The 23,948-nt window shown below is 39.0% G+C and overlaps 2 protein-coding genes across 4 annotated transcripts in view; one reads left to right on the top strand and one right to left on the bottom strand.

Annotated features, from left to right (window-relative positions):
• Positions 1 to 23,948, top strand: part of LOC126936172 (olfactory receptor 1013) — a 134,944-nt gene that overhangs the window by 70,927 nt on the left and 40,069 nt on the right. The gene's annotated exons all lie outside the window — the stretch shown is intronic.
• Positions 6,270 to 23,948, bottom strand: part of LOC126936113 (olfactory receptor 5M1) — a 270,162-nt gene continuing 252,483 nt past the window's right edge. For 2 of the 3 annotated variants that reach the window (XM_050758559.1, XM_050758560.1), the window contains one exon: positions 6,270 to 8,152. In XM_050758559.1, coding sequence (XP_050614516.1) covers positions 7,194 to 8,141 — 948 coding nt within the window. In that variant the 5' untranslated portion in view covers positions 8,142 to 8,152 and the 3' untranslated portion in view covers positions 6,270 to 7,193. Of the gene's footprint in view, positions 10,735 to 23,948 lie in introns of those variants that run through there. The other variant, XM_050758558.1, reaches the window with a different exon arrangement.

Below are 23,948 nucleotides of genomic sequence, written 5' to 3'. Positions count from 1 at the left end.
CTGAGTTCTAGTTTGATTGCACTGTGGTCTGAGAGACAGTTTGTTATAATTTCTGTTCTTGTACATTTGCTGAGGAGTGCTTTACTTCCAATTACGTGGTCGATTTTGGAGTAAGTACGATGTGGTGCTGAGAAGAATGTATATTCTGTTGATTTGGGGTGGAGAGTTCTATAGATGTCTATTAGGTCTGCTTGCTGCAGAGATGAGTTCAATTCCTGGATATCCTTGTTAACTTTCTGTCTTGTTGATCTGTCTAATGTTGACAGTGGAGTGTTGAAGTCTCCCATTATTATTGTATGGGAGTCTAAGTCTCTTTGTAAGTCTCTAAGGACTTGCTTGATGAATCTGGGTGCTCCTGTATTGGGTGCATATATATTTAGGTTAGCTCTTCCTGTTGAATTGATCCGTTTACCATTATGTAATGGCCTTCTTTGTCTCTTTTGATCTTTGATGGTTTAAAGTCTGTTTTATCAGAGACTAGTATTGCAACCCCCGCTTTTTTTTGTTCTCCATTTGCTTGGTAAATCTTCCTCCATCCCTTTATTTTGGGCCTATGTATGTCTCTGCGTGTGAGATGGGTCTCCTGAATACAGCAGACTGATGGGTCTTGACTCTTTATCCAGTTTGCCAGTCTGTGTCTTTTAATTGGAGCATTTAGTCCATTTACATTTAAGGTTAAGATTGTTATGTGTGAACTTGATCCTGCCATTATGATATTAACTGGTTATTTTGCTCGTTAGTTGATGCAGTTTCTTCCTAGCCTCAATGGTCTTTACATTTTGGCATGTTTTTGCAATGGCTGGTATCGGTTGTTCCTTTCCATGTTGAGTGCTTCCTTCAGGGTCTCTTGTAAGGCAGGCCTAGTGGTGACAAAATCTCTAAGCATTTGCTTATCTGTAAAGGATTTTATTTCTCCTTCACTTATGAAACTTAGTTTGGCTGGATATGAAATTCTGGGTTGAAAATTCTTTTCTTTAAGAATGTTGAATATTGGCCCCCACTCTCTTCTGGCTTGTAGAGTTTCTGCCGAGAGATCTGCTGTTAGTCTGATGGGCTTCCCTTTGTGGGTAACCCGACCTTTCTCTCTGGCTGCCCTTAAGATTTTTTCCTTCATTTCAACTTTGGTGAATCTGGCAATTATGTGTCTTGGAGTTGCTCTTCTCGAGGAGTATCTTTGTGGCGTTCTCTGTATTTCCTGGATTTGAATGTTGGCCTGCCCTACTAGGTTGGGGAAGTTCTCCTGGATGATATCCTGAAGAGTGTTTTCCAACTTGGTTCCATTTTCCCCCTCACTTTCAGGCACCCCAATCAGACGTAGATTTGGTCTTTTTACATAATCCCATACTTCTTGCAGGCTTTGTTCATTTCTTTTTCTTCTTTTTTCTTTTGGTTTCTCTTCTCGCTTCATTTCATTCATTTGATCCTCAATCGCAGATACTCTTTCTTCCAGTTGATCGAGTCGGTTACTGAAGCTTGTGCATTTGTCACGTATTTCTCGTGTCATGGTTTTCATCTCTTTCATTTTGTTTAGGACCTTCTCTGCATTAATTACTCTAGCCATCAATTCTTCCCCTTTTTTTTCAAGATTTTTAGTTTCTTTGCGCTGGGTACGTAATTCCTCCTTTAGCTCTGAGAAATTTGATGGACTGAAGCCTTCTTCTCTCATCTCGTCAATGTCATTCTCCGTCCAGCTTTGATCCTTTGCTGGTGATGAGCTGCGCTCCTTTGCCGGGGGAGATGCACTGTTATTTTTTGAATTTCCAGCTTTTCTGCCCTGCTTTTTCCCCATCTTTGTGGTTTTATCTGCCTCTGGTCTTTGATGATGGTGATGTACTGATGGGGTTTTGGTGTAGGTGTCCTTCCTGTTTGATAGTTTTCCTTCTAACAGTCAGGACCCTCAGCTGTAGGTCTGTTGGAGATTGCTTGAGGTCCACTCCAGACCCTGTTTGCCTGGGTATCAGCAGCAGAGGCTGCAGAAGATAGAATATTTCTGAACAGCGAGTGTACCTGTCTGATTCTTGCTTTGGAAGCTTCCTCTCAGGGGTGTACTCCACCCTGTGAGGTGTGGGGTATCAGACTGCCCCTAGTGGGGGATGTCTCCCAGTTAGGCTGCTCAGGGGTCAGGGACCCACTTGAGCAGGGAGTCTGTCCCTTCTCAGATCTCAACCTCCATGTTGGGAGATCCACTGCTCTCTTCAAAGCTGTCAGACAGAGTCGTTTGGGTCTGCAGAGTTTTCTGCTGCTTTTGTTGTTGTATAGTTGTGCCCTGTCCCCAGAGGTGGAGTCTACAGAGACAGGCAGGTTTCCTTGAGCTGCTGTGAGCTCCACCCAGTTCGAGCTTCCCAGCGGCTATGTTTACCTACTTAAGCCTCAGCAATGGCGGGCGCCCCTCCCCCAGCCTCGCTGCTGCCTTGCCGGTAGATCACAGACTGCTGTGCTAGCAATGAGGGAGGCTCCGTGGGTGTGGGACCCTCCCGGCCAGGCGTGGGATATGATCTCCTGGTGTGCCTGTTTGCTTAAAGCGCAGTATTGGGGTGGGAGTTACCCGATTTTCCAGGTGTTGTGTGTCTCAGTTCCCCTGGCTAGGAAAAGGGATTCCCTTTCCCCTTGCGCTTCCCAGGTGAGGCAATGCCTCGCCCTGCTTCAGCTCTCGCTGGTCGGGCTGCAGCAGCTGACCAGCACCGATCGTCCGGCACTCCCCAGTGAGATGAACCCAGTACCTCAGTTGAAAATGCAGAAATCACCGGTCTTCTGTGTCGCTCGCGCTGTGAGTTGGAGACTGGAGCTGTTCCTATTCGGCCATCTTGCCTAAAGTGAAATTTTATAGTTAAAAAAATACTAATTCACTTTGTAATACGTTGTCAACCATGCATTTATGTATGCATGCATGCTTATAGCAAATAATTATTGAGCATTTTTCAAGTTCCAGACATGGTGCTGGATGCTAGAAGGGGAGCACTGGACAATATAGAGGAAATAAATTTAGTTAAGTGAGTAACCAGTCTCATAAAATTTGACATTCTGGTTCCGGCTTACAACTCAGAAGCAGAAGAATCAGAAGAGGAATCATATAATTCTCGGAGCGGTGCTCTCCTTCTATAATATTTTACTTTCCCAGGAAAGTCTATCTCTTCCTTCAGTTCCATTGACTGGTTGAGTAATGATGGATATTGTTTCCAAAATGTTAAAATTCAATGTATCTAATATTGTTGTCTCCTTATTCTGCCCCAGGAAACATATATGAATAAATAAGGATCTTGAGTTAGAGTTTTCTTTGAGTTACAGATGATAGTGACAGGCACTCTAACAAAGGTAAGAGATGGATGAGGAAGAAGAAAGCCAGCCAACCAAGGTATCAGTGCCCTAACTGTAAAGAATATGAAAAAATCTGGGCCAAGAATCTAGAATAATGCCTATGAATTGTAACCTAATTGGCAAGAAGGAAGACACAAGGGCTTCTTTTAACTCTCAGGTGATGAGCAACTTCTTCAGTACAAGATCTTGGTTTTAGACCTGACTAAGGAGCTTTGCAAATTTGCTCAGATCTCACTGGTCATCTGGACACACACTTTTAGTGGAGACCGTTATCATTAACCATATTTTAATTCTAGCATTGTAGAGACAATGGCAATCAGAGCTAACTAATAGACTAATATATAATAACTAATATACAGATATAGAGCCCATGAGAAATCTTTCCACTGGTACTGAGAGGCAAGAAACACTCAAAACAAACATTCAAATGCAGACAGTAACTTTGATGATGATGAATTTGATAATGCATGATTCTGTGACTACTTGTGCAGCCTAAAAAAATAGGCGTGAGAATTTCATTCATCAACTTACTGTTTAAGGTCCTTGACACAAGTTAGTTATTTGATTATGATCAGACTGATTTGATTATAATCCAGCTGATTTATGTTTCAAGTATTTTGTTGAAAAAAATAAAATAATAGTCTGAAAACTAAAGTCTCACTGAGGTACAAGTATTGCTTGTAAAAATCTAGGTCTCTAGACAAAAATAGGGCATTGGAAAAGAACCCAGAATCTTATAAATTAAGAGAACCCAAGAGGACATAATATCTACTCACCCAATTTTGTGAGCTTCACATACTGAAGCTAATGGACCAGTTTCACATATGTTTAATGGTCACAACAAAAAGTCTGTTTTAGCATTTATTTTACTTAGACGTCAGAAAAATTTTATATGATTAATTAAGCTATGTAGACCTAAATTATTTTCAATTTGCCTTTTTCTTGTGGAGATTGGTGACAGTAGGCACCAAGACATTAGGCAAATGGAAAACACAAAAATAATATTACTTGAAACTAATAACAGTGAAAACATCTGCTGAAATAGTCATACTATGAAATTCTACCAGGATGTTTCCGTAACACTGGGACTATAAAAAAAAGTGAAAGACGAAGCTAAGTAAGCTCCCTACAGATTTTCTTTCATGGAAAATGCATTGTCTGTGCAAATTTGCCTCAAAACTGCCTAAACACATTGCTGTCTAAAACGTACACAATTTAACAAAGTGAATACAGAGATTATTAGATACTGAAAAATAATATGCAAAAACATTTCCTTTCTTACCTGTAAAAACAAGGGTGTCTTTTTCATGACCCCAAAGGTCAAATTCTGGCCAGTGCTGGAAGATATATACCCACATCACTGGTATCAGCACGTATCTCAGGAGAATCCCCACATGAGTAAGAAGAGGTAATTAGAAGTGAAATCACAGTGGAGAACATTCTCAAGGGAAGAAATACTCATTGGTTGTACTATGTTATCTTGAATCAAGATGTTAGAAAAAAAATCTATATTTTATACTTCAGTAGAGCTCAAAGCAATCACCTGTTATCCAACTAGGGTAGCACTTTATACAAAACTGAAAAACAAATTTAAAATAGTCTGAGGACACTTAACTTCTGATGAAACCTGAATTCAGGTAATTGTCCTTCCCATCTCAAGAGCACTACTGAATTTCCTCCACTGTTTGCCCTTTATCAAGTTCACACAAGAATATGTACTAAGTACAAACTTCAATATTGTTTAATCTAAATAATAAAAATATTTTAAAAGTATTTCTTTGATAAAGGGATTTGCATTTTGATAGGATGCCTAAGACATGTAAACAAATAATACTAGGTACAAATAATTTCTGGAAAAAAACATGAAATGTTTTAGAAATAGATAGATGAAACAATGAAACAGTAAGAGACTGATGAAGAAACAAACAGGTAGAAGAGACTGGTGACTGCCAATGAGGAAAGTGCCTGACAGGGATAATAATCATATGTTAAATAAGTAAAAAACTAACATATTTAATTTATTGTTTCTATCATGTTTCCCATGTTAAAAAAACTTTCATGGAATTGAGTCCACACTGGAACTCAGCATACTTGCCTCAAAATGCAATTGAGGAAAATGTACATTAAAAATAATGTTTGATATTCACAACAACTCCATGAAATGGGGTTTTGCATTTGAATAAACTGATATGGAGAGGGAACTTCTCTAAGTTTACCCAGCTAACAAAACAGTAATAAAACTAGAATTCAGGCTCAGTTCTGAATAATTACAAGGCCAAATATTTTTCCACAACAGCATTCTGTTTCAACTTGAAGAGAATGTTTTATTATCAGCTTATTAGGTGGCATAAATCTTGGGACAGCTGGCTATGGAAAAACTGATGCACAAGAATGTACTTTTTCAAGGATTGGACATTTCCATTGTCTCATGCAGCGAGAGTCTAGGTGTCCCAATTCTCATAAGAGTATATGCTTCTATCATGATAATAATAGTTATGCACACACTAAAATATCAAGGATCGTTTTCTTTAGATCAACATAATGATAAATTTTATCATGCTGTCAGCCTACCCACATGTAGGCACAACCTACTAGTATATAAAAAATACTTAAAGAGGGTGCATTCCTCCACTTGCTTTCTGAGAACACCTTACTCTGTAATGCAGTAGCCTTTAATAAACTATCTCTTCTCACTGCACTTTGCAGCTTCTCTTGAAATCTTTGCTCTGTAGATCCAAGAACCCCCTCCTGGGGTCTGGATCAAGACCCTTTTTTCCAGTAACAAAGTCATTTATGCATATGCAAATATCAATTGATAGACCCTATTGACTGCAACTAAATTATTCCTAAGTCAGAGGTACTGCACTGGAAAACATACGTGGAATGCAATTGAAGTATTTTGATGATAGAAATGGATCCATACATTTGAAAACTCAAAAAAAAAAAAGGTGTTGAGAGTTGATTTTCAGAATCGAGGACCATAACCGGTATTACCACATGGACTAAAAAGAAGCTTCTCAAGATGTTTACAGTGTGGGTTTTGAGAATACTAACAGAAAATTTAACATATAGGTGATTCATATATTTACATTTTTTGCACAGTGATTACAATAAGTTCACAGGTTTCAGAGCTATTGTTCAAGACACCACATTGAAGTAGAAATAATTTCTTTCTTTTTATTTTTTCCTTTTTTTTTTTTTTCTTTTTTTAACTTTTGGAGATGGAGTTTCGCTCTTGTCGCCCAAGTGGAATGGAATGGTGTAATCTTGACTCACCGCAACCTCCTCCTCCAGGGTTCAAGCTGTTCTCCTGCCTCAGCCTCCCAAGTAGCTGGGATTACAGTATGTGCCACCACACCTGGCTAATTTTGTAATTTTAGTAGAGACAGGGTTTCACCATGTTAGCTAGGCTGGTCTCAAACTCCTGACCTCAGGTGATCCACCCGCCTCGGGCTCCCAAATTGCTAGGATTACAGATGTGAGCCACCACACCCGGCATCATTTTTTTAAAAATATAAAATTATCCACCCTATCTTGAACCTCACTATGGCTCTATGGACAGTAATACTCAAAGGGTTTGGATTTTCAGAGCTTCTCTCAGGCTGTTGGTTAAAAATTTACCCCCAAGTAAGTAAACACAGTATTTTCATACAGAATTATTAGATACCAAACAATTTATATTCATAGAATCTCTGACAAATAAAACATTTTTAATTTGAAGGCTTTTATTTTTAAAAACTAAATCTTCAAAGTGTTAATTTTGAGAATAAACTAAAGTGGTTACCAACAGCCCATAATGTTAAATCATGACTACACTAGGTTTTTCCATTTCAGTTTGTTACCCCACAGGCACTTAGGGATTACAAATAAACACAGGCCTAACCTGCAACTTTACGAAAGGATTTTCCCCTAATCATTTGTTGCATGGCAAGAATTACATCTTTGTTCCTTAGGCTGTAGATCAATGGGTTCAGCATTGGGCTCAAAAAACTATAAAAGACTGCAATTATTTTGGACTCCTCTACAGACTTCTCTGCTGGAGGCCTTATGTACATGCAGAATAGGGTTCCATAAAACAAAGTAACTATTGTCAGGTGGGAAGCACATGTAGAAAAGGCTTTGTGCCTGCCTTCAGCAGAATGGATCCTCAAGATCGTTGTAAAAATGAAAAGATAGGACAGAAGAATGATGAATAGAGAGCTTGAGAGAGTAAAGCCTGCAACTACAAACATTGCCATCTTTTTGACGTGGGTGTCAGAGCAGGCCAGCATTATAAGAGGAGGATCAGCACAGTAGAAATGATTGATTTCAAGGGAGCCACAGAAAGATAAGTGAAAGGTCAACAGTGACTGAGAGAACCCACTCAGAAACCCATACATGTAAGGGACAATGACCAGACAGATACAGATGTTCTTGGACATCCTGGAACTGTAATGTAAAGGGCTGCAAATGGCTACATAGCGATCCAGTGCCATTGAAGCAAGGATGTAAAACTCAGTGATCACCAGGGCGATGAAGAGAAGACACTGTGTGAAGCATCCAGCGTAGGAGATGGTCTTCTGTTCTGAGAGGAAATTGTGCAGCATATTTGGAGTAACATTGGAAGAATAACAAATGTCTACAAAGGAGAGGTGGCCAAGGAAGAAATACATGGGGGTTTGCAGGTGGGAATTGGTCCTGATCAGCAGGATCATGCACAGGTTGCCTGCCAGCGTGATTAGGTAGATGACCAGGAACACCCCAAACAGGATCTTCTCTAGCACTGGGTCATCTGTCAGTCCCAAGAGAATGAATTCTGTCAGTATTGTGTGGTTTGAGGAGAACATCTTCTTATCTCCTGAAAACTTAAAGTGACAAAGAATGTGAGGATTTCTGTCTGATTCAGATTTGGCATTTGTTTCATCCATTTATCATTCACTGATTCATCTATTTAGGTGACAATTACTTCTTTTGTTTCAATAATCACATCAGAAATTTTATATAACATTTTCTTCCTATATGTCTTTTTTAATCTGTGTCTTTCTATACATCAAACCCACATACATACACAAACATACATATTCTCTATTTCTCTCTGCCATACATACATAATTTTCTTCATTCATACATTTATACCTGTCTTCTTGGTGTACTCCATATTTAGTAATTTTATTCAAACTTTGTCAGGAAACAAAAAGCCCAAAGTAATGAAAATTAAGTATGACAATGGTAGGTTATTTGCAATTGGATAAATAAAGGAAGTCTGATCTTTAGTATCGCTTCAGCTCTGATATTATATTGTTTCAGACACAAAATGAAGAAAGAAAAGCAAAGAATTTTCAATTAAAACCTGTAGCTGTGTGCCTTACCTTTATTCAGGAACCATTAACTTAGAGAAATGAATTGCTATCTGATGTATGGCTAAGAGGGTACAAAAAGAAGACTTGTTTTTTCCACTTTGTAATGTCAGCTGCCTGTTTACTCATGTATACTGTATAGCTTAATTTCTTTCTGTTCCAGTTCCTTGGGTTACTACAGTAAATAAGTATTTCAGCTCATGGAGCACACATTATAATAGAGGGAGCAGATATTAAACACACAGGAAAAGGTACATATAATTTCAGGCAATACCATTTTATGTGAAGAAAAAATGAATGTGGGATGCTTTTGGATGACCATTCAGAGAAGATCTTCCTAAGAATGCAGCATTTGAACCATAGATATACAACTCTACTGTTTGGGAAAAGTGTGGATATTTTTTTGGTTCCCATTTTTGTACCACTAACCCACTCATGATAATATTGTTTAGGTATGCACAGATAATGTATAAAAGCGGCCTTAACTTCCAACTCGAGCCACTCTCTCTCAGTTCTCTTTGAAAGTAACATAGGATTGTAAAAATTTCCACTCCAAAAACTGCACCTTAAAGCCATTGTTTATTTAGTTCTCACATATACATCAGAAGAGTTTGCATACAATTTATTTGAGAGAATCAATGCAATTCTAACATATGGATAGAAAAGTCAAGCGAAATTGGAAAAAATATTTGTTTTCCCCATTGATGGAATACTTATCTCTACACACACACACACACACAAGTTGTATTTTTAGTGAACAAATGTAAAAAATGACCTACCTGTTAATGTTAACAGACCATATCTTATGAAAACAAGGTAGCAAGATTTACAACATATTTATTAGGCATCTTCCCTAGAGTATTTTTAAACTAATTCTAAAGAGTCCATTAAAATATGCTTTGTTCCTCAAGAGCATAACCTTAATTTGATGCTTCCTGGAGCTAGACTTTCCTGTGAGGATGAAATCCCTATGTTACATTTATGTAAAGTTTCGGTACAAGTGTGTATGAGATCCTTAGCACAAATAGAGAAATTAGCCATCCCTTTCAATAACATGGAAGAGGAAAACATGGGTAGATAACTTTTGCCTTTTTAGTATAATGAAAACAAGGAGATGCTCATCAGAACTCTTCAGCTTTTGCCTATAAACACTGCAGTGACGTCATCTAAAGAGAGTAAGGGGTAGGAAGTTGAGACAGGTGAGACATTTGAGGAGAGGAAAGATTTGAAAGACTGTGAGAGCAGAAGAGTGGCATAATCAGTAGGAGGCAGAAGTATTGGTCAGGGCCCAGGATCCTTTGGAGAATGGATGTTATGGATTTATGTTGGAACTAGTCTGCCCCATCGAGGTTAATATTAACATGCTAACAATCAAAGGTCTTAGATTCAGGACTATTTATAAAATTTATGATGCATAAAATTATTTAGAAAGGGAGTTGAAATAGAATGGAGAATATTTGAAAATTGTGTAGCACTGTATTTGTTAGAGGACAAAGGGACTAGAGATGCGTTCATTAGTCTGTATTTTCCAGTGCACACATAGTTCCAGGTTAGTACAAATGGATCAAAGTGCACTCTGACCGAGACAGGAGAAGCATCCCTAATTTTCTTAGAGTTGTTGGTGGTAGGTTATACTCTGAGAAATCATTTAATAAAACATAGCTATATATCAAAATCAAAATGTAGATTTATTACATCCCATGAAATTTGAGAATATAGAGCTTTGCTATATGTTTATTTCAAATTGATGTGTAAAGTCTTCTCTATCTCAATTATTCTGTGTTTCATTTTGGTTCCTTCCATTACTAACATTGTAAAATACAGTAATATTGCTTAAATATTTTGGAGGCCGGGCACGGTGGCTCTGTAATCCCAGCACTTTGGGAGGCCAAGGCCACTGGATCACCTAAGGTAAGGAGTTTGAGACCAGCCTGGCCAACATGGCGAAACCCCGTCTCTACTAAAAATACAAAACTTAGCCAGATGTGGTGGTGCGTGCCTGTAATCCCAGCTACTCAGGAAGCTGAGGCAGGAAGAATTGCTTGAACCCAGGAGGCAGAGGTTGCAGTGAACCAAGATTACACCACTGTACCTCAGCCTGGGTGACAGAGTGAGACTTCATCTAAAAAAAAAAAAAAAAAAAAAAAAATTATGATGGAATATAAGGTATTATAAGATTATAAAACTGGTGTTCCTCATTTCCTCCTCCCTTAATGTAGAAGTACCTTGTTTTGCATAAAAATGTTGAAGATTTGGCTCACTTTTAGGTAGAAAGCTTTCACTTTGAAGAAAAAAATGTCCTAATGTATGTGTGTATGTATGTATATATTTTCTTTTATGTGTTGGTATACAATGGTTATGTAATAAAACATAAGATTTACAAAGTGAATTTTCTGACAGAAATAAAACTGGCTCTATAATAACTGAATGGTTAGATGAAAAGTAATGAATGGGCTGTTTTCATTTAGAAAGAGCAAAGTATTTATAATTTTAAGTGTGCAATCACATGATCAGATGTCCACACGAAAGAAGGCAATGTTAATTTATTTATACAGCAATGAATAGAAAATACAAAATTTAGCTATGTGTATGATACTTACCCAAAGAAGAGTTTTACACATACTTACATTATTTTTCATAGAAAACCTTCAGAAGGCTCTGTTTATATTACTCAAAGGCATTAATTCCTTAGTTCATGTCATTTTTCTTCCACTGCAATAACTAGTATGTGTGCCTGCTAGAGGGACAGCTAATGGATTTAGCTGCACAAATGATACAATGGTCAGGCAGCTAAACACATCCTACTAGCCCTTTAGACTGTTACTTGTTTGTGATTATTCAATTTACTATTTTTATTCAAAAGTTATAGCATGCTATTATCATCAAAATCCTAGCTAAGAAATGTTCTAAAATGGCGTCATGCTCACTAGACACAACGTCACTGATGTATTATTATTATTATTATTATTATTTAATTTATTTATTATTATTATACTTTTTTTTTTTTTTTTTTTTTTTTTTTGAGACGGAGTCTTGCTCTGTCACCCAGGCTGGAGTGCAGTGGCCGGATCTCAGCTCACTGCAAGCTCCGCCTCCCGGGTTTACGCCATTCTCCTGCCTCAGCCTCCCGAGTAGCTGGGACTACAGGCGCCCGCCACCTCGCCCGGCTAGTTTTTTTGTATATTTTAGTAGAGACGGGGTTTCACCGTGTTAGCCGGATCGTCTCTCGATCTCCTGGCCTCGTGATCTGCCCGTCTCGGCCTCCCAAAGTGCTGGGATTACAGGCTTGAGCCACCGCGCCCGGCCTATTATTATACTTTAAGTTGTAGGGTACATGTGCATAACGTGCAGGTTTGTTACATATGTATACTTGTGCCATGTTGGTGTGCTGCACCCATCAACTCATCATTTACATCAGGTATAACTCCCAATGCAATCCCTCCCCCCTCCCCCTCCCCATGATAGGCCCCGGTGTGTGATGTTCCCCTTCCTGAGTCCAAGTGATCTCATTGTTCAGTTCCCACCTATGAGTGAGAACATGCGGTGTTTGGTTTTCTGTTCTTGTGATAGTTTGCTAAGAATGATGGTTTCCAGCTGCATCCATGTCCCTACAAAGGACACAAACTCATCCTTTTTTATGGCTGCATAGTATTCCATGGTGTATATATGCCACATTTTCTTAATCCAATCTGTCACTGATGGACATTTGGGTTGATTCCAAGTCTTTGCTATTGTGAATAGTGCTGCAATAAACATACGTGTGCATGTGTCTTTATAGCAGCATAATTTATAATCCTTTGGGTATATACCCAGTAATGGGATGGCTGGGTCATATGGTACATCTAGTTCTAGATCCTTGAGGAATCGCCATACTGTTTTCCATAATGGTTGAACTAGTTTACAATCCCACCAACAGTGTAAAAGTGTTCCTATTTCTCCACATCCTCTCCAGCACCTGTTGTTTCCTGACTTTTTAATGATCGCCATTCTAACTGGTGTGAGATGGTATCTCATTGTGGTTTTGATTTGCATTTCTCTGATGGCCAGTGATGATGAGCATTTTTTCATGTGTCTGTTGGCTGTATGAATGTCTTCTTTTGAGAAATGTCTGTTCATATCCTTTGCCCACTTTTTGATGGGGTTGTTTGTTTTTTTCTTGTAAATTTGTTTGAGTTCTTTGTAGGTTCTGGATATTAGCCCTTTGTCAGATGAGTAGATTGCAAAAATTTTCTCCCATTCTGTAGGTTGCCTGTTCACTCTGATGGTAGTTTCTTTTGCTGTGCAGAAGCTCTTTAGTTTAATGAGATCCCATTTGTCAATTTTGGCTTTTGCTGCCGTTGCTTTTGGTGTTTTAGACATGAAGTCTTTGCCCATGCCTATGTCCTGAATGGTACTACCTAGGTTTTCCTCTAGGATTTTTATGGTATTAGGTCTAACATTTAAGTCTCTAATGCATCTTGAATTAATTTTCGTATAAGGAGTAAGGAAAGGATCCAGTTTCAGCTTTCTACTTATGGCTAGCCAATTATCCCAGCACCATTTATTAAATAGGGAATCCTTTCCCCATTTCTTGTTTCTCTCAGGTTTGTCAAAGATCAGATGGCTGTAGATGTGTGGTATTATTTCTGAGGACTCTGTTCTGTTCCATTGGTCTATATCTCTGTTTTGGTACCAGTACCATGCTGTTTTGGTTACTGTAGCCTTGTAGTATAGTTTGAAGTCAGGTAGCATGATGCCTCCAGCTTTGTTCTTTTGACTTAGGATTGTCTTGGAGATGCGGGCTCTTTTTTGGTTCCATATGAACTTTAAAGCAGTTTTTTTCAATTCTGTGAAGAAACTCGTTGGTAGCTTGATGGTGATGGCATTGAATCTATAAATGACCTTGGGCAGTATGGCCATTTTCACGATATTGATTCTTCCTATCCATGAGCATGGTATGTTCTTCCATTTGTTTGTGTCCTCTTTGATTTCACTGAGCAGTGGTTTGTAGTTCTCCTTGAAGAGGTCCTTTACATCCCTTGTAAGTTGGATTCCTAGGTATTTGATTCTCTTTGAAGCAATTGTGAATGGAAGTTCATTCCTGATTTGGCTCTCTGTTTGTCTGTTACTGGTGTATAAGAATGCTTGTGATTTTTGCACATTCATTTTGTATCCTGAGACTTTGCTGAAGTTGCTTATCAGCTTAAGGAGATTTTGGGCTGAGACAATGGGGTTTTCTAAATATACAATCATGTCATCTGCAAACAGGGACAATTTGACTTCTTCTTTTCCTAACTGAATACCCTTGATTTCTTTCTCTTGCCTGATTGCCCTAGCCAGAACTTCCAACACTATGTTGAATAGGAGTGGTGAGAGAGGGCATCCCTGTCTTGTGCCAGTTTTCAAAGGGAATTTTTCCAGTTTTTGCCCATTCAGTATGATATTGGCTGTGGGTTTGTCATAAATAGCTCTTATTATTTTGAGGTACGTTCCATCAATACCGAATTTATTGAGCGTTTTTGGCATGAAGGGCTGTTGAATTTTGTCAAAAGCCTTTTCTGCATCTATTGAGATAATCATGTGGTTCTTGTCTTTGGTTCTGTTTATATGCTGAATTATGTTTATTGATTTGCGAATGTTGAACCAGCCTTGCATCCCAAGGATGAAGCCCACTTGATCATGGTGGATAAGCTTTTTGATGTGTTGCTGAATCCGGTTTGCCAGTATTTTATTGAGGATTTTTGCATCAATGTTCATCAGGGATATTGGTCTAAAATTCTCTTTTTTTGTTGTGTCTCTGCCAGGCTTTGGTATCAGGATGATGTTGGCCTCATAAAATGAGTTAGGGAGGATTCCCTCTTTTTCTATTGATTGGAATAGTTTCAGAAGGAATGGTACCAACTCCTCCTTGTACCTCTGGTAGAATTCTGCTGTGAATCCATCTGGTCCTGGACTTTTTTTGGTTGGTAGGCTATTAATTATTGCCTCAATTTCAGAGCCTGCTATTGGTCTATTCAGGGATTCAACTTCTTCCTGGTTTAGTCTTGGAAGAGTGTAAGTGTCCAGGAAATTATCCATTTCTTCTAGATTTTCCAGTTGATTTGCGTAGAGGTGTTTATAGTATTCTCTGATGGTAGTTTGTATTTCTGTGGGGTCGGTGGTGATATCCCCTTTATCATTTTTAATTGTGTCGATTTGATTCTTCTCTCTTTTCTTCTTTATTAGTCTGGCTAGTGGTCTGTCAATTTTGTTGATCTTTTCAAAAAACCAACTCCTGGATTCATTGATTTTTTGGAGGGTTTTTTGTGTCTCTTATCTCCTTCAGTTCTGCTCTGATCTTAGTTATTTCTTGCCTTCTGCTAGCTTTCGAATGTGTTTGCTCTTGCTTCTCTAGTTCTTTTAATTGTGATGTTAGCGTGTCAATTTTAGATCTTTCCAGCTTTCTCTTGTGGGCATTTAGTGCTATAAATTTCCCTCTACACACTGCTTTAAATGTGTCCCAGAGATTCTGGTATGTTGTATCTTTGTTCTCATTGGTTTCAAAGAACATCTTTATTTCTGCCTTCATTTCGTTATGTACCCAGTAGTCATTCAGGAGCAGGTTGTTCAGTTTCCATGTAGTTGAGTGGTTTTGATTGAGTTTCTTAGTCCTGAGTTCTAGTTTGATTGCACTGTGGTCTGAGAGACAGTTTGTTATAATTTCTGTTCTTGTACATTTGCTGAGGAGTGCTTCACTTCCAATTACATGGTCAATTTTGGAGTAAGTACGATGTGGTGCTGAGAAGAATGTATATTCTGTTGATTTGGGGTGGAGAGTTCTATAGATGTCTATTAGGTCTGCTTGCTGCAGAGATGAGTTCAATTCCTGGATATCCTTGTTAACTTTCTGTCTCGTTTATCTGTCTAATGTTGACAGTGGAGTGTTGAAGTCTCCCATTATTATTGTATGGGAGTCTAAGTCTCTTTGTAAGTCTCTAAGGACTTGCTTTATGAATCTGGGTGCTCCTGTATTGGGTGCATATATATTTAGGATAGTTAGCTCTTTCTGTTGAATTGATCCCTTTACCATTATGTAATGGCCTTCTTTGTCTCTTTTGATCTTTGATGGTTTAAAGTCTGTTTTATCAGAGACTAGTATTGCAACCCCCGCTTTTTTTTGTTCTCCATTTGCTTGGTAAATCTTCCTCCATTCCTTTATTTTGAGCCTATGTATGTCTCTGCATGTGAGATGGGTCTCCTGAATACAGCAGACTGATGGGTCTTGACTCTCTATCCAGTTTGCCAGTCTGTGTCTTTTAATTGGAGCATTTAGTCCATTTACATTTAAGGTTAAGATTGTTATGTGTGAACTTGATCCTGCCATTATGATATTAACTGGTTATTTTGCTCGTTAGTTGATGCAGTTTCTTCCTAGCCTCGATGGTCTTTACATTTTGGCATGTTTTTGCAATGGCTGGTACCGGTTGTTCCTTTGCATGTTTAGTGCTTCCTGCAGGGTCTCTTGTAAGGCAGGCCTAGTGGTGACAAAATCTCTAAGCATTTGCTTATCTGTAAAGGATTTTATTTCTCCTTCACTTATGAAACTTAGTTTGGCTGGATATGAAATTCTGGGTTTAAAATTCTTTTCTTTAAGAATGTTGAATATTGGCCCCCACTCTCTTCTGGCTTGGAGAGTTTCTGCCGAGAGATCTGCTGTTAGTCTGATGGGCTTCCCTTTGTGGGTAACCCGACCTTTCTCTCTGGCTGCCCTTAAGATTTTTTCCTTCATTTCAACTTTGGTGAATCTGGCAATTATGTGTCTTGGAGTTGCTCTTCTCGAGGAGTATCTTTGTGGCGTTCTCTGTATTTCCTGGATTTGAATGTTGGCCTGCCCTACTAGGTTGGGGAAGTTCTCCTGGATGATATCCTGAAAAGTGTTTTCCAACTTGGTTCCATTTTCCCCCTCACTTTCAGGCACCCCAATCAGACGTAGATTTGGTCTTTTTACATAATCCCATACTTCTTGCAGGCTTTGTTCATTTCTTTTTCTTCTTTTTTCTTTTGGTTTCTCTTCTCGCTTCATTTCGTTCATTTGATCCTCAATCGCTGATACTCTTTCTTCCAGTTGATCGAGTCGGTTACTGAAGCTTGTGCATTTGTCACGTATTTCTCGTGTCATGGTTTTCATCTCTTTCATTTTGTTTATGACCTTCTCTGCATTAATTACTCTAGCCATCAATTCTTCCACTTTTTTTTTGAAGATTTTTAGTTTCTTTGCGCTGGGTACGTAATTCCTCCTTTAGCTCTGAGAAATTTGATGGACTGAAGCCTTCTTCTCTCATCTCGTCAAAGTCATTCTCCGTCCAGCTTTGATTTGTTGCTGGTGATGAGCTACGCTCCTTTGCCGGGGGAGATGCGCTCTTATTTTTTGAATTTCCAGCTTTTCTGCCCTGCTTTTTCCCCATCTTTGTGGTTTTATCTGCCTCTGGTCTTTGATGATGGTGATGTACTGATGGGGTTTTGGTGTAGGTGTCCTTCCTGTTTGATAGTTTTCCTTCTAACAGTCAGGACCCTCAGCTGTAGGTCTGTTGGAGATTGCTTGAGGTCCACTCCAGACCCTGTTTGCCTGGGTATCAGCAGCAGAGGCTGCAGAAGATAGAATATTTCTGAACAGCGAGTGTACCTGTCTGATTCTTGCTTTGGAAGCTTCCTCTCAGGGGTGTACTCCACCCTGTGAGGTGAGGGGTGTCAGACTGCCCCTAGTGGGGGATGTCTCCCAGTTAGGCTACTCAGGGGTCAGGGACCCACTTGAGCAGGGAGTCTGTCCCTTCTCAGATCTCAACCTCCGTGTTGGGAGATCCACTGCTCTCTTCAAGGCTGTCAGACAGAGTCGTTTGCGTCTGCAGAGGTTTCTGCTGCGTTTGTTATTGTTTACTGTGCCCTGTCCCCAGAGGTGGAGTCTACGGAGACAGGCAGGTTTCCTTGAGCTGCTGTGAGCTCCACCCAGTTCGAGCTTCCCAGCAGCTTTGTTTACCTACTTAAGCCTCAGCAATGGCGGGCGCCCCTTCCCCAGCCTCGCTGCTGCCTTACCGGTAGATCACAGACTGCTGTGCTAGCAATGAGGGAGGCTCCGTGGGCGTGGGACCCTCCCGGCCAGGTGTGGGATATGATCTCCTGGTGTGCCTGTTTGCTTAAAGCGCAGTATTGGGGTGGGAGTTACCCGATTTTCCAGGTGTTGTGTGTCTCAGTTCCCCTGGCTAGGAAAAGGGATTCCCTTTCCCCTTGCGCTTCCCAGGTGAGGCGATGCCTCATCCTGCTTCAGCTCTCGCTGGTCGGGCTGCAGCAGCTGACCAGCACAGATCGTCCGGCACTCCCCAGTGAGATGAACCCAGTACCTCAGTTGAAAATGCAGAAATCACCGGTCTTCTGTGTCACTCGCGCTGGGAGTTGGAGACTGGAGCTGTTCCTATTCGGCCATCTTGCTCCGCCCTGATGTTGTATTATTATTTGTATAAATAGTACTATAACCATAATAAATTCTATGCATTTACTATTGTTTTGAAGCCAAATGCTCTTAATTATGTTTAATATCAAACTGATACTATGTAAAATGCATCAAACTGTCTACAATCAGGTAGGCAGTATAATCCTGAAAAAGAATGCATGAAATCCATAATTCATTAAGTAGGATGCAGCCCATTAAGAGAAAACCATCTCCTTGGGACAGATTTCTTTTTTTAAATTTTATTTTGGGTGTCCATGTGCAGCTTTGATATAAAGGTAAATTGAATGTCACAGGGTTTTGGTATACAGGTTATTTCATCACCCAGTTGATAAACATAGTACCCGACAGGCAGAGAGTTTCAATCCTTACCCTCCTTCCACCCTTCACCCTCAAGTAGGCCCTAGTGTCTGTTGTTCCCTTTTTTGTGTCCATGTGTATTCAATGTTTAGCTTCCACATGTAAGTGAGAACATGCAGTATATGGTTTCCTGTTCCTGCATTGGTTTGCTTTGGATATTGTCTTCCAGGTTTTTCCGTGTTGCTACAAAGGACATAATCTCATTTTTTTTTTTACAGCTGCTTAGCATTCCATAAGATACATGTACCACATTTTTTTTGTATTGATCTACTGTTGAAGGGCATTGAGGTTGATTACATGTCTTTGCTATTGTGAATACTGTTGTGATGAACACACACATGCATGTGTCTTTATGGTAGAATGATTTATATTCCTTTGTGTATATACCCAGTAATGGGATTGCTGGGTCAAAAGGTAGTTCTGTTTTAAATATGTGCCATTATCCCAAAATTCACACCATCTGGCTGAAGAGCCATATATCCCTGAATCACAAATGTGTCTAAATGCTGCTGCACTGATTCATCTGCCTAAGCATGTGTTTCTGTGAAGGATAAAAAACTAATACATCTGATTGTTCTGGAGAAATGGAGGCCCATGCGAAGCTTCATGAAAATGTTAAGACTATAAACACCCAAATTACTGTGTAATCCCACATGGGACACTTCCCATGTTCCCCCAATGAGAACATAAAAATCAATTTATTAAGACACACTTGAAAGTATCTGCTTCAATGGCAAGAATAAGAATGGTAATGACAGAGTGGAGAAGTGAGGTCACATACTGATGTGAATGCCTCCTGGCAATGCAAACAATTTATAAAGCCTACTAAAGGAAATTTGGCATTACTTCAAAGGCTTTATGAAAAAAGATTTCATTGGCTCAAAATATAAGACTGTATCTTAAAGTAGTATTCTGAGATATACTTCAATGTCTTTATTGTCACATTATCCATATAAAAGAAAGGAGAAAACCTCATATACTATGTTTGAAAGGTGTCTCGAAGATAGTTTGGAAGTTATTAAGTACTATAAAAATGTAATGACTGTCATTTCCTTAGCATTCTCTCTTTTATCGTTTGCTACCAGTATGAGTACTAAATAAGGAATCACTGCTCTTTGTTGACTTTTACAAGCCATAACAGTCTTCTATTTAAATTTCTATGATTTTTTCTTAAATTCACTGAGATGGCACTATCAACTCTAGCTAATAATTTGGCATACACTTTCAATTCCCATGTGCAAATTACAAAAGACAAAAAACAATCAATGACAGAAAGTGATTTGTTAGTTTATAATGCTCATTCATTGGTAAGATAATAAGAATGTATTATATAACCTGTAACTAAAATATCTGCCTTACTTGGCAAATAGTTTCTTTCGGATAACTTCCCTTATTATTCTTTTAACATCTTTATTCCTCAGGCTGTAGATCAATGGGTTTAACATAGGACTCATAAAGATATAAAAAACAGGTACAATTTTCCCCTGTTCTACACATGCCTCAGAAGGGGGCCTTAGGCACATGCAAAACAGCATTCCATAAAAGACAGTGACAGCAGTCACATGGGACCTGCAGGTGAAGAAGGCATTGTGCCTTCTCTCAGCAGTGTGGATATGCCGAATGTCTGTGAAGATGAAAGTGTACGAAATGAAGATGAGAGTGGGAGGGCAGATGAGGTTGGAACCAGCCACCACGAACATGGCAGTTTCTTTGACATAGTATCCAAGCAGACAAGGACTAAGAGGGGTGGGTCTGCACAATAAAAGTGGTTGATCTCCAGTTTTACATCAAACTCAGCCCTGGGAGATACTTCATACTAAGAAAATCATCACAACCGTATATGCCATAATAAGAATATGGAAACTTGGAACAATGGGTTCCTTTCTCCCATTGTATATACTTTCTGAGTCATATTCTCTCCATTAATGTAATATGTATTTCTCCCTTCCTCTCCATCCCTCCACTCAAAAATTTATAGTGGAATTAAATGTGCATATAATGTACTTTCTCCAAAAAAAAAAAAAAAGTGGTTGATCTCATTGGGTTCTGTTGCAGGAAGTCAGGGACCCCCAACGGAGGGACTGGCTGAAACAGCGGCAAAAGAACATAAATTGTGAAGATTTCATGGACATTTATTAGTTCCCCAAATTAATACTTTTTAAATTTCTTACGCCTGTCTTTACTGCAATCTCTGAAACTAAACTGTGAAGATTTCGTGGCCATTTATCATTTCCCCAATCAATACTCTTATAATTTCCTAAGCCTGTCTCTACTTTAATCTCTTTATCCCGTCATCGTTGTAAGCTGAGGATGAATGTCGCCTCAGGACCCTGTGATGATTGCATTAACTGCACAAATTGTTTGTAGAGCATGTGTATTTGAACAATATGAAATCTGGGCACCTTAAGAATAGGGTAACAGCAATTTTCAGGGAAAAAGGGAGATAATTTTAAAGTCTGACTGTCTGTGGGCCAAGTGGAACAGAGCTATATTTCTCTTACTACCGAAAAACGGGTAAGATAAATATCGCTGAATTCTTTCCCCAGTAAGGAATATTAATAATTAACAGCCCTGGGAAAAGAATGCATTCCTAGGGCGAGGCCTCTAAAATGGCCGCCCTGGGAGTGTCTGCCTTTATGCAGATGTAGATAAGGATGAAACATGCCTTAGTCTCCTGCAGTGTCCCCAGGCTTGCTAGGATTAGGAAATTCCAGCCTGGGGAATTCTAGTCAGACCAGTTCTCTCCTCTTGAACGCTGACAATGCATGCACAGCAGGACATGGGAGTTCATTAGTGATTCTAGTTTTGCCCTGACCTTCTGCCTCGTGATCTTTGTTGCCCTTGAAGCATGCGATCTCTGTAACCCATACTGTATTCATGCACTCCCTCCCCTTTTGAAAATCACTAATAAAAACGTGCTGGTTTTATGGCTCGGGGGCATCATGGAACTGGCCAACATGTGATGTCTCCCCCGGACGCCCAGCTTTAAAATTTCTCTCTTTTATACTTTTTCCCTTTATTTCTCAGACCAGTCAACATTTCGGGAAATAGAAAAGAACTCCTGTGAAATATTGGGGGTGGAATTTCACCCAATAGGTTCATAGAAGGACAGACAAAGCATCAGGAAGACCTGTACCTGACCATTTGCAGAGCCATAAATATAGGGAGCAGCAGCGAAACAGAGGCAGACACACCTGGACATTTTGCTTCCATATAATGAAGGCTTGCAGATGCCCAGGTAGCGGTCATACAGCATCACTATGAGCATAAGATAATCTGTGATCACCATTGCAATGAAAAGGTGAAATTGGATAAAGCAACCAATAAAGGAAATGGTTTTTCTTTTGGAAGAAAAAATTAACCAGCATCTGAGGAGTGACGTTGGTGGCATAACAGAGATCTACAAAGGAGAGATGACTGAGGAAAAAGTACATTGGAGTGCATAGTATCGAATCGTTTCTGATTAAGTAGATCGTGCTCACACACATGGACGCAGAGAGGGGAATGTCACACACCAGGGCCTGTCAAGGTGGGGAGGGGCTAGGGAAGGATAGAATTAGGAGAAATACCTAATGTAGATGACAAGCTAATGGGTGCAGCAAACCACCATGGCACGCATATACCTATGTAACAAACCTGCATGTTCTGCAAATGTATCCCAGAACTTAAAGTGTAATAAAATAAATAAAATTGAAAAGGTGCTCAACATCACTAATCATCAGGAAATGCATATGAAACAAAAGCATGATATCACATCACATTTGTTATGATGGCTGTTATTTTATTTAAAAAAATACAAAAGATCACAAATATTGGTGACATATGAAGAAATTGGAACCCTTGTACACCATTGGTGGGAATATGAAATTGTGCAGCCACTATAAAAAACAGTATGATGAGTTTTCAAAAAATTAAAAATGGAATTATCATATAAACCAGCAATCTCACTTCTGGGCATATATCCAGAAGAACTTAAATCAAGATCTTGAAGAGACATAGGTACTCTTATGCTCATTGCACCATTATTTACAATAGTCTAGATATAGAAACAATCTAAATGTCCATTGAAGGATGAAGAAAATGCAGTATATACATATAACGGAATGTTATTCTTCATTAAGAAACTGAAATCCTGTCATATGCAACAACATGGATGAACCTGGAGGACATTATGTTAAGTGAAATAAGCCAGGCACAGAAGGACAAATATTGCATGAACAAATTTATACAAGGAATCTAAAATAGTCAAACTCATAGAAACAGAGAGTAGAAGGTGGTTGCAGGGGCTGGAGGAGAGGGAGAAATAGGGCTTTGCTGTTCAGCAGGTATAAAGTTATAGTTATGCAAGAATAAATTCTAGAGATATGCTGTGTAACATTGTGCCTATAGGTAACAATAGCTATATTGTTAACAATTAAAAATACTGTGCACTTAAAAAAAAAGAAGATCATGCTCACATTGTGATTACTGTGATAAGGTAGATGACTAAGAATACCACAAAAAGAAGGGGTTGCAGCTCGGCTCAATCTGTCAGTCCCAGGAGAACAAACTCAATCATGGATTTATAGTTTTGTTGGTTTGTTTGTTTATTTTTTTTAACATTATGTTTGCTTGGCTTCAAATGAGGTCTAAAGAAAAGGAAATTAAAATGCATTTAGGCTTGTCATTTATGCATTAATCCAGTGGTATCATCTGATATTTCTTCCTCTTCTCTCAAATTTTTAAATACGTATGTCACTGAGAAATAGCCTAGTGAGCATGAGATTGATGTTTTAACATCTAAAATGATGTAGAATTTCTTATATACAAAGGCAGTTATATTTACAGTGGTTTTCGGTAGTTCTTTTCTGCAAGTCTTTTGATAGATAAAGAGCCTTATCTTTTATATTTTTGCAAGTCTTTATTGTATGTGTTTAGACTTTTCTTGAACCCACGGGTGTAAACATTGCCTTTCTTTGAACCTATAATTTCTTTGTTTAACAACACACCTTCGAGTGTGGCATGTAATGTATCAGCCCTTGAAACTCATCTATTTTTATCATAACTGAATGTGCTTAGGAAAGTGGAACTGCTCCATGGTACCTATCTCTATAGAACTAGGATCTCTTTGCCTAGCTGTCTGACTCTGGAGCCCAGGCTGTTGCTTCCCAGTCTGGTGGTGAATCCTCCATAATCTAGTGAGTGTAAATATCTTTTCCCTTCCCCCCTTCCTACTGCAATTTGCTTATTATATCAATCTGCTTATTATATAAATCTGCTTGTTATATCATTTGCTTGTTATTATATCATTTGCTTATTACATCTGCATTGCCACTTACATGGGATAAAGGTTGTTAACCCTTAAAGGTATTATGTGTGTGTCTTTTCTCTCCCCTCACGCGTTCCCTGCACAGAATATTTTTGGCAGCACGAACAGGATCCAAAAGCAAAAGCATGCCATTTTTTTCCCGCAAGGACCAGGCTGGAAGCTCAGGGAC

This window comes from Macaca thibetana, chromosome 14 (assembly GCF_024542745.1).
Source record: "Macaca thibetana thibetana isolate TM-01 chromosome 14, ASM2454274v1, whole genome shotgun sequence".
Classification (NCBI taxonomy): Eukaryota; Metazoa; Chordata; class Mammalia; order Primates; family Cercopithecidae; genus Macaca; species Macaca thibetana.
This window is presented reverse-complemented; position numbering and strand designations above follow the sequence as displayed.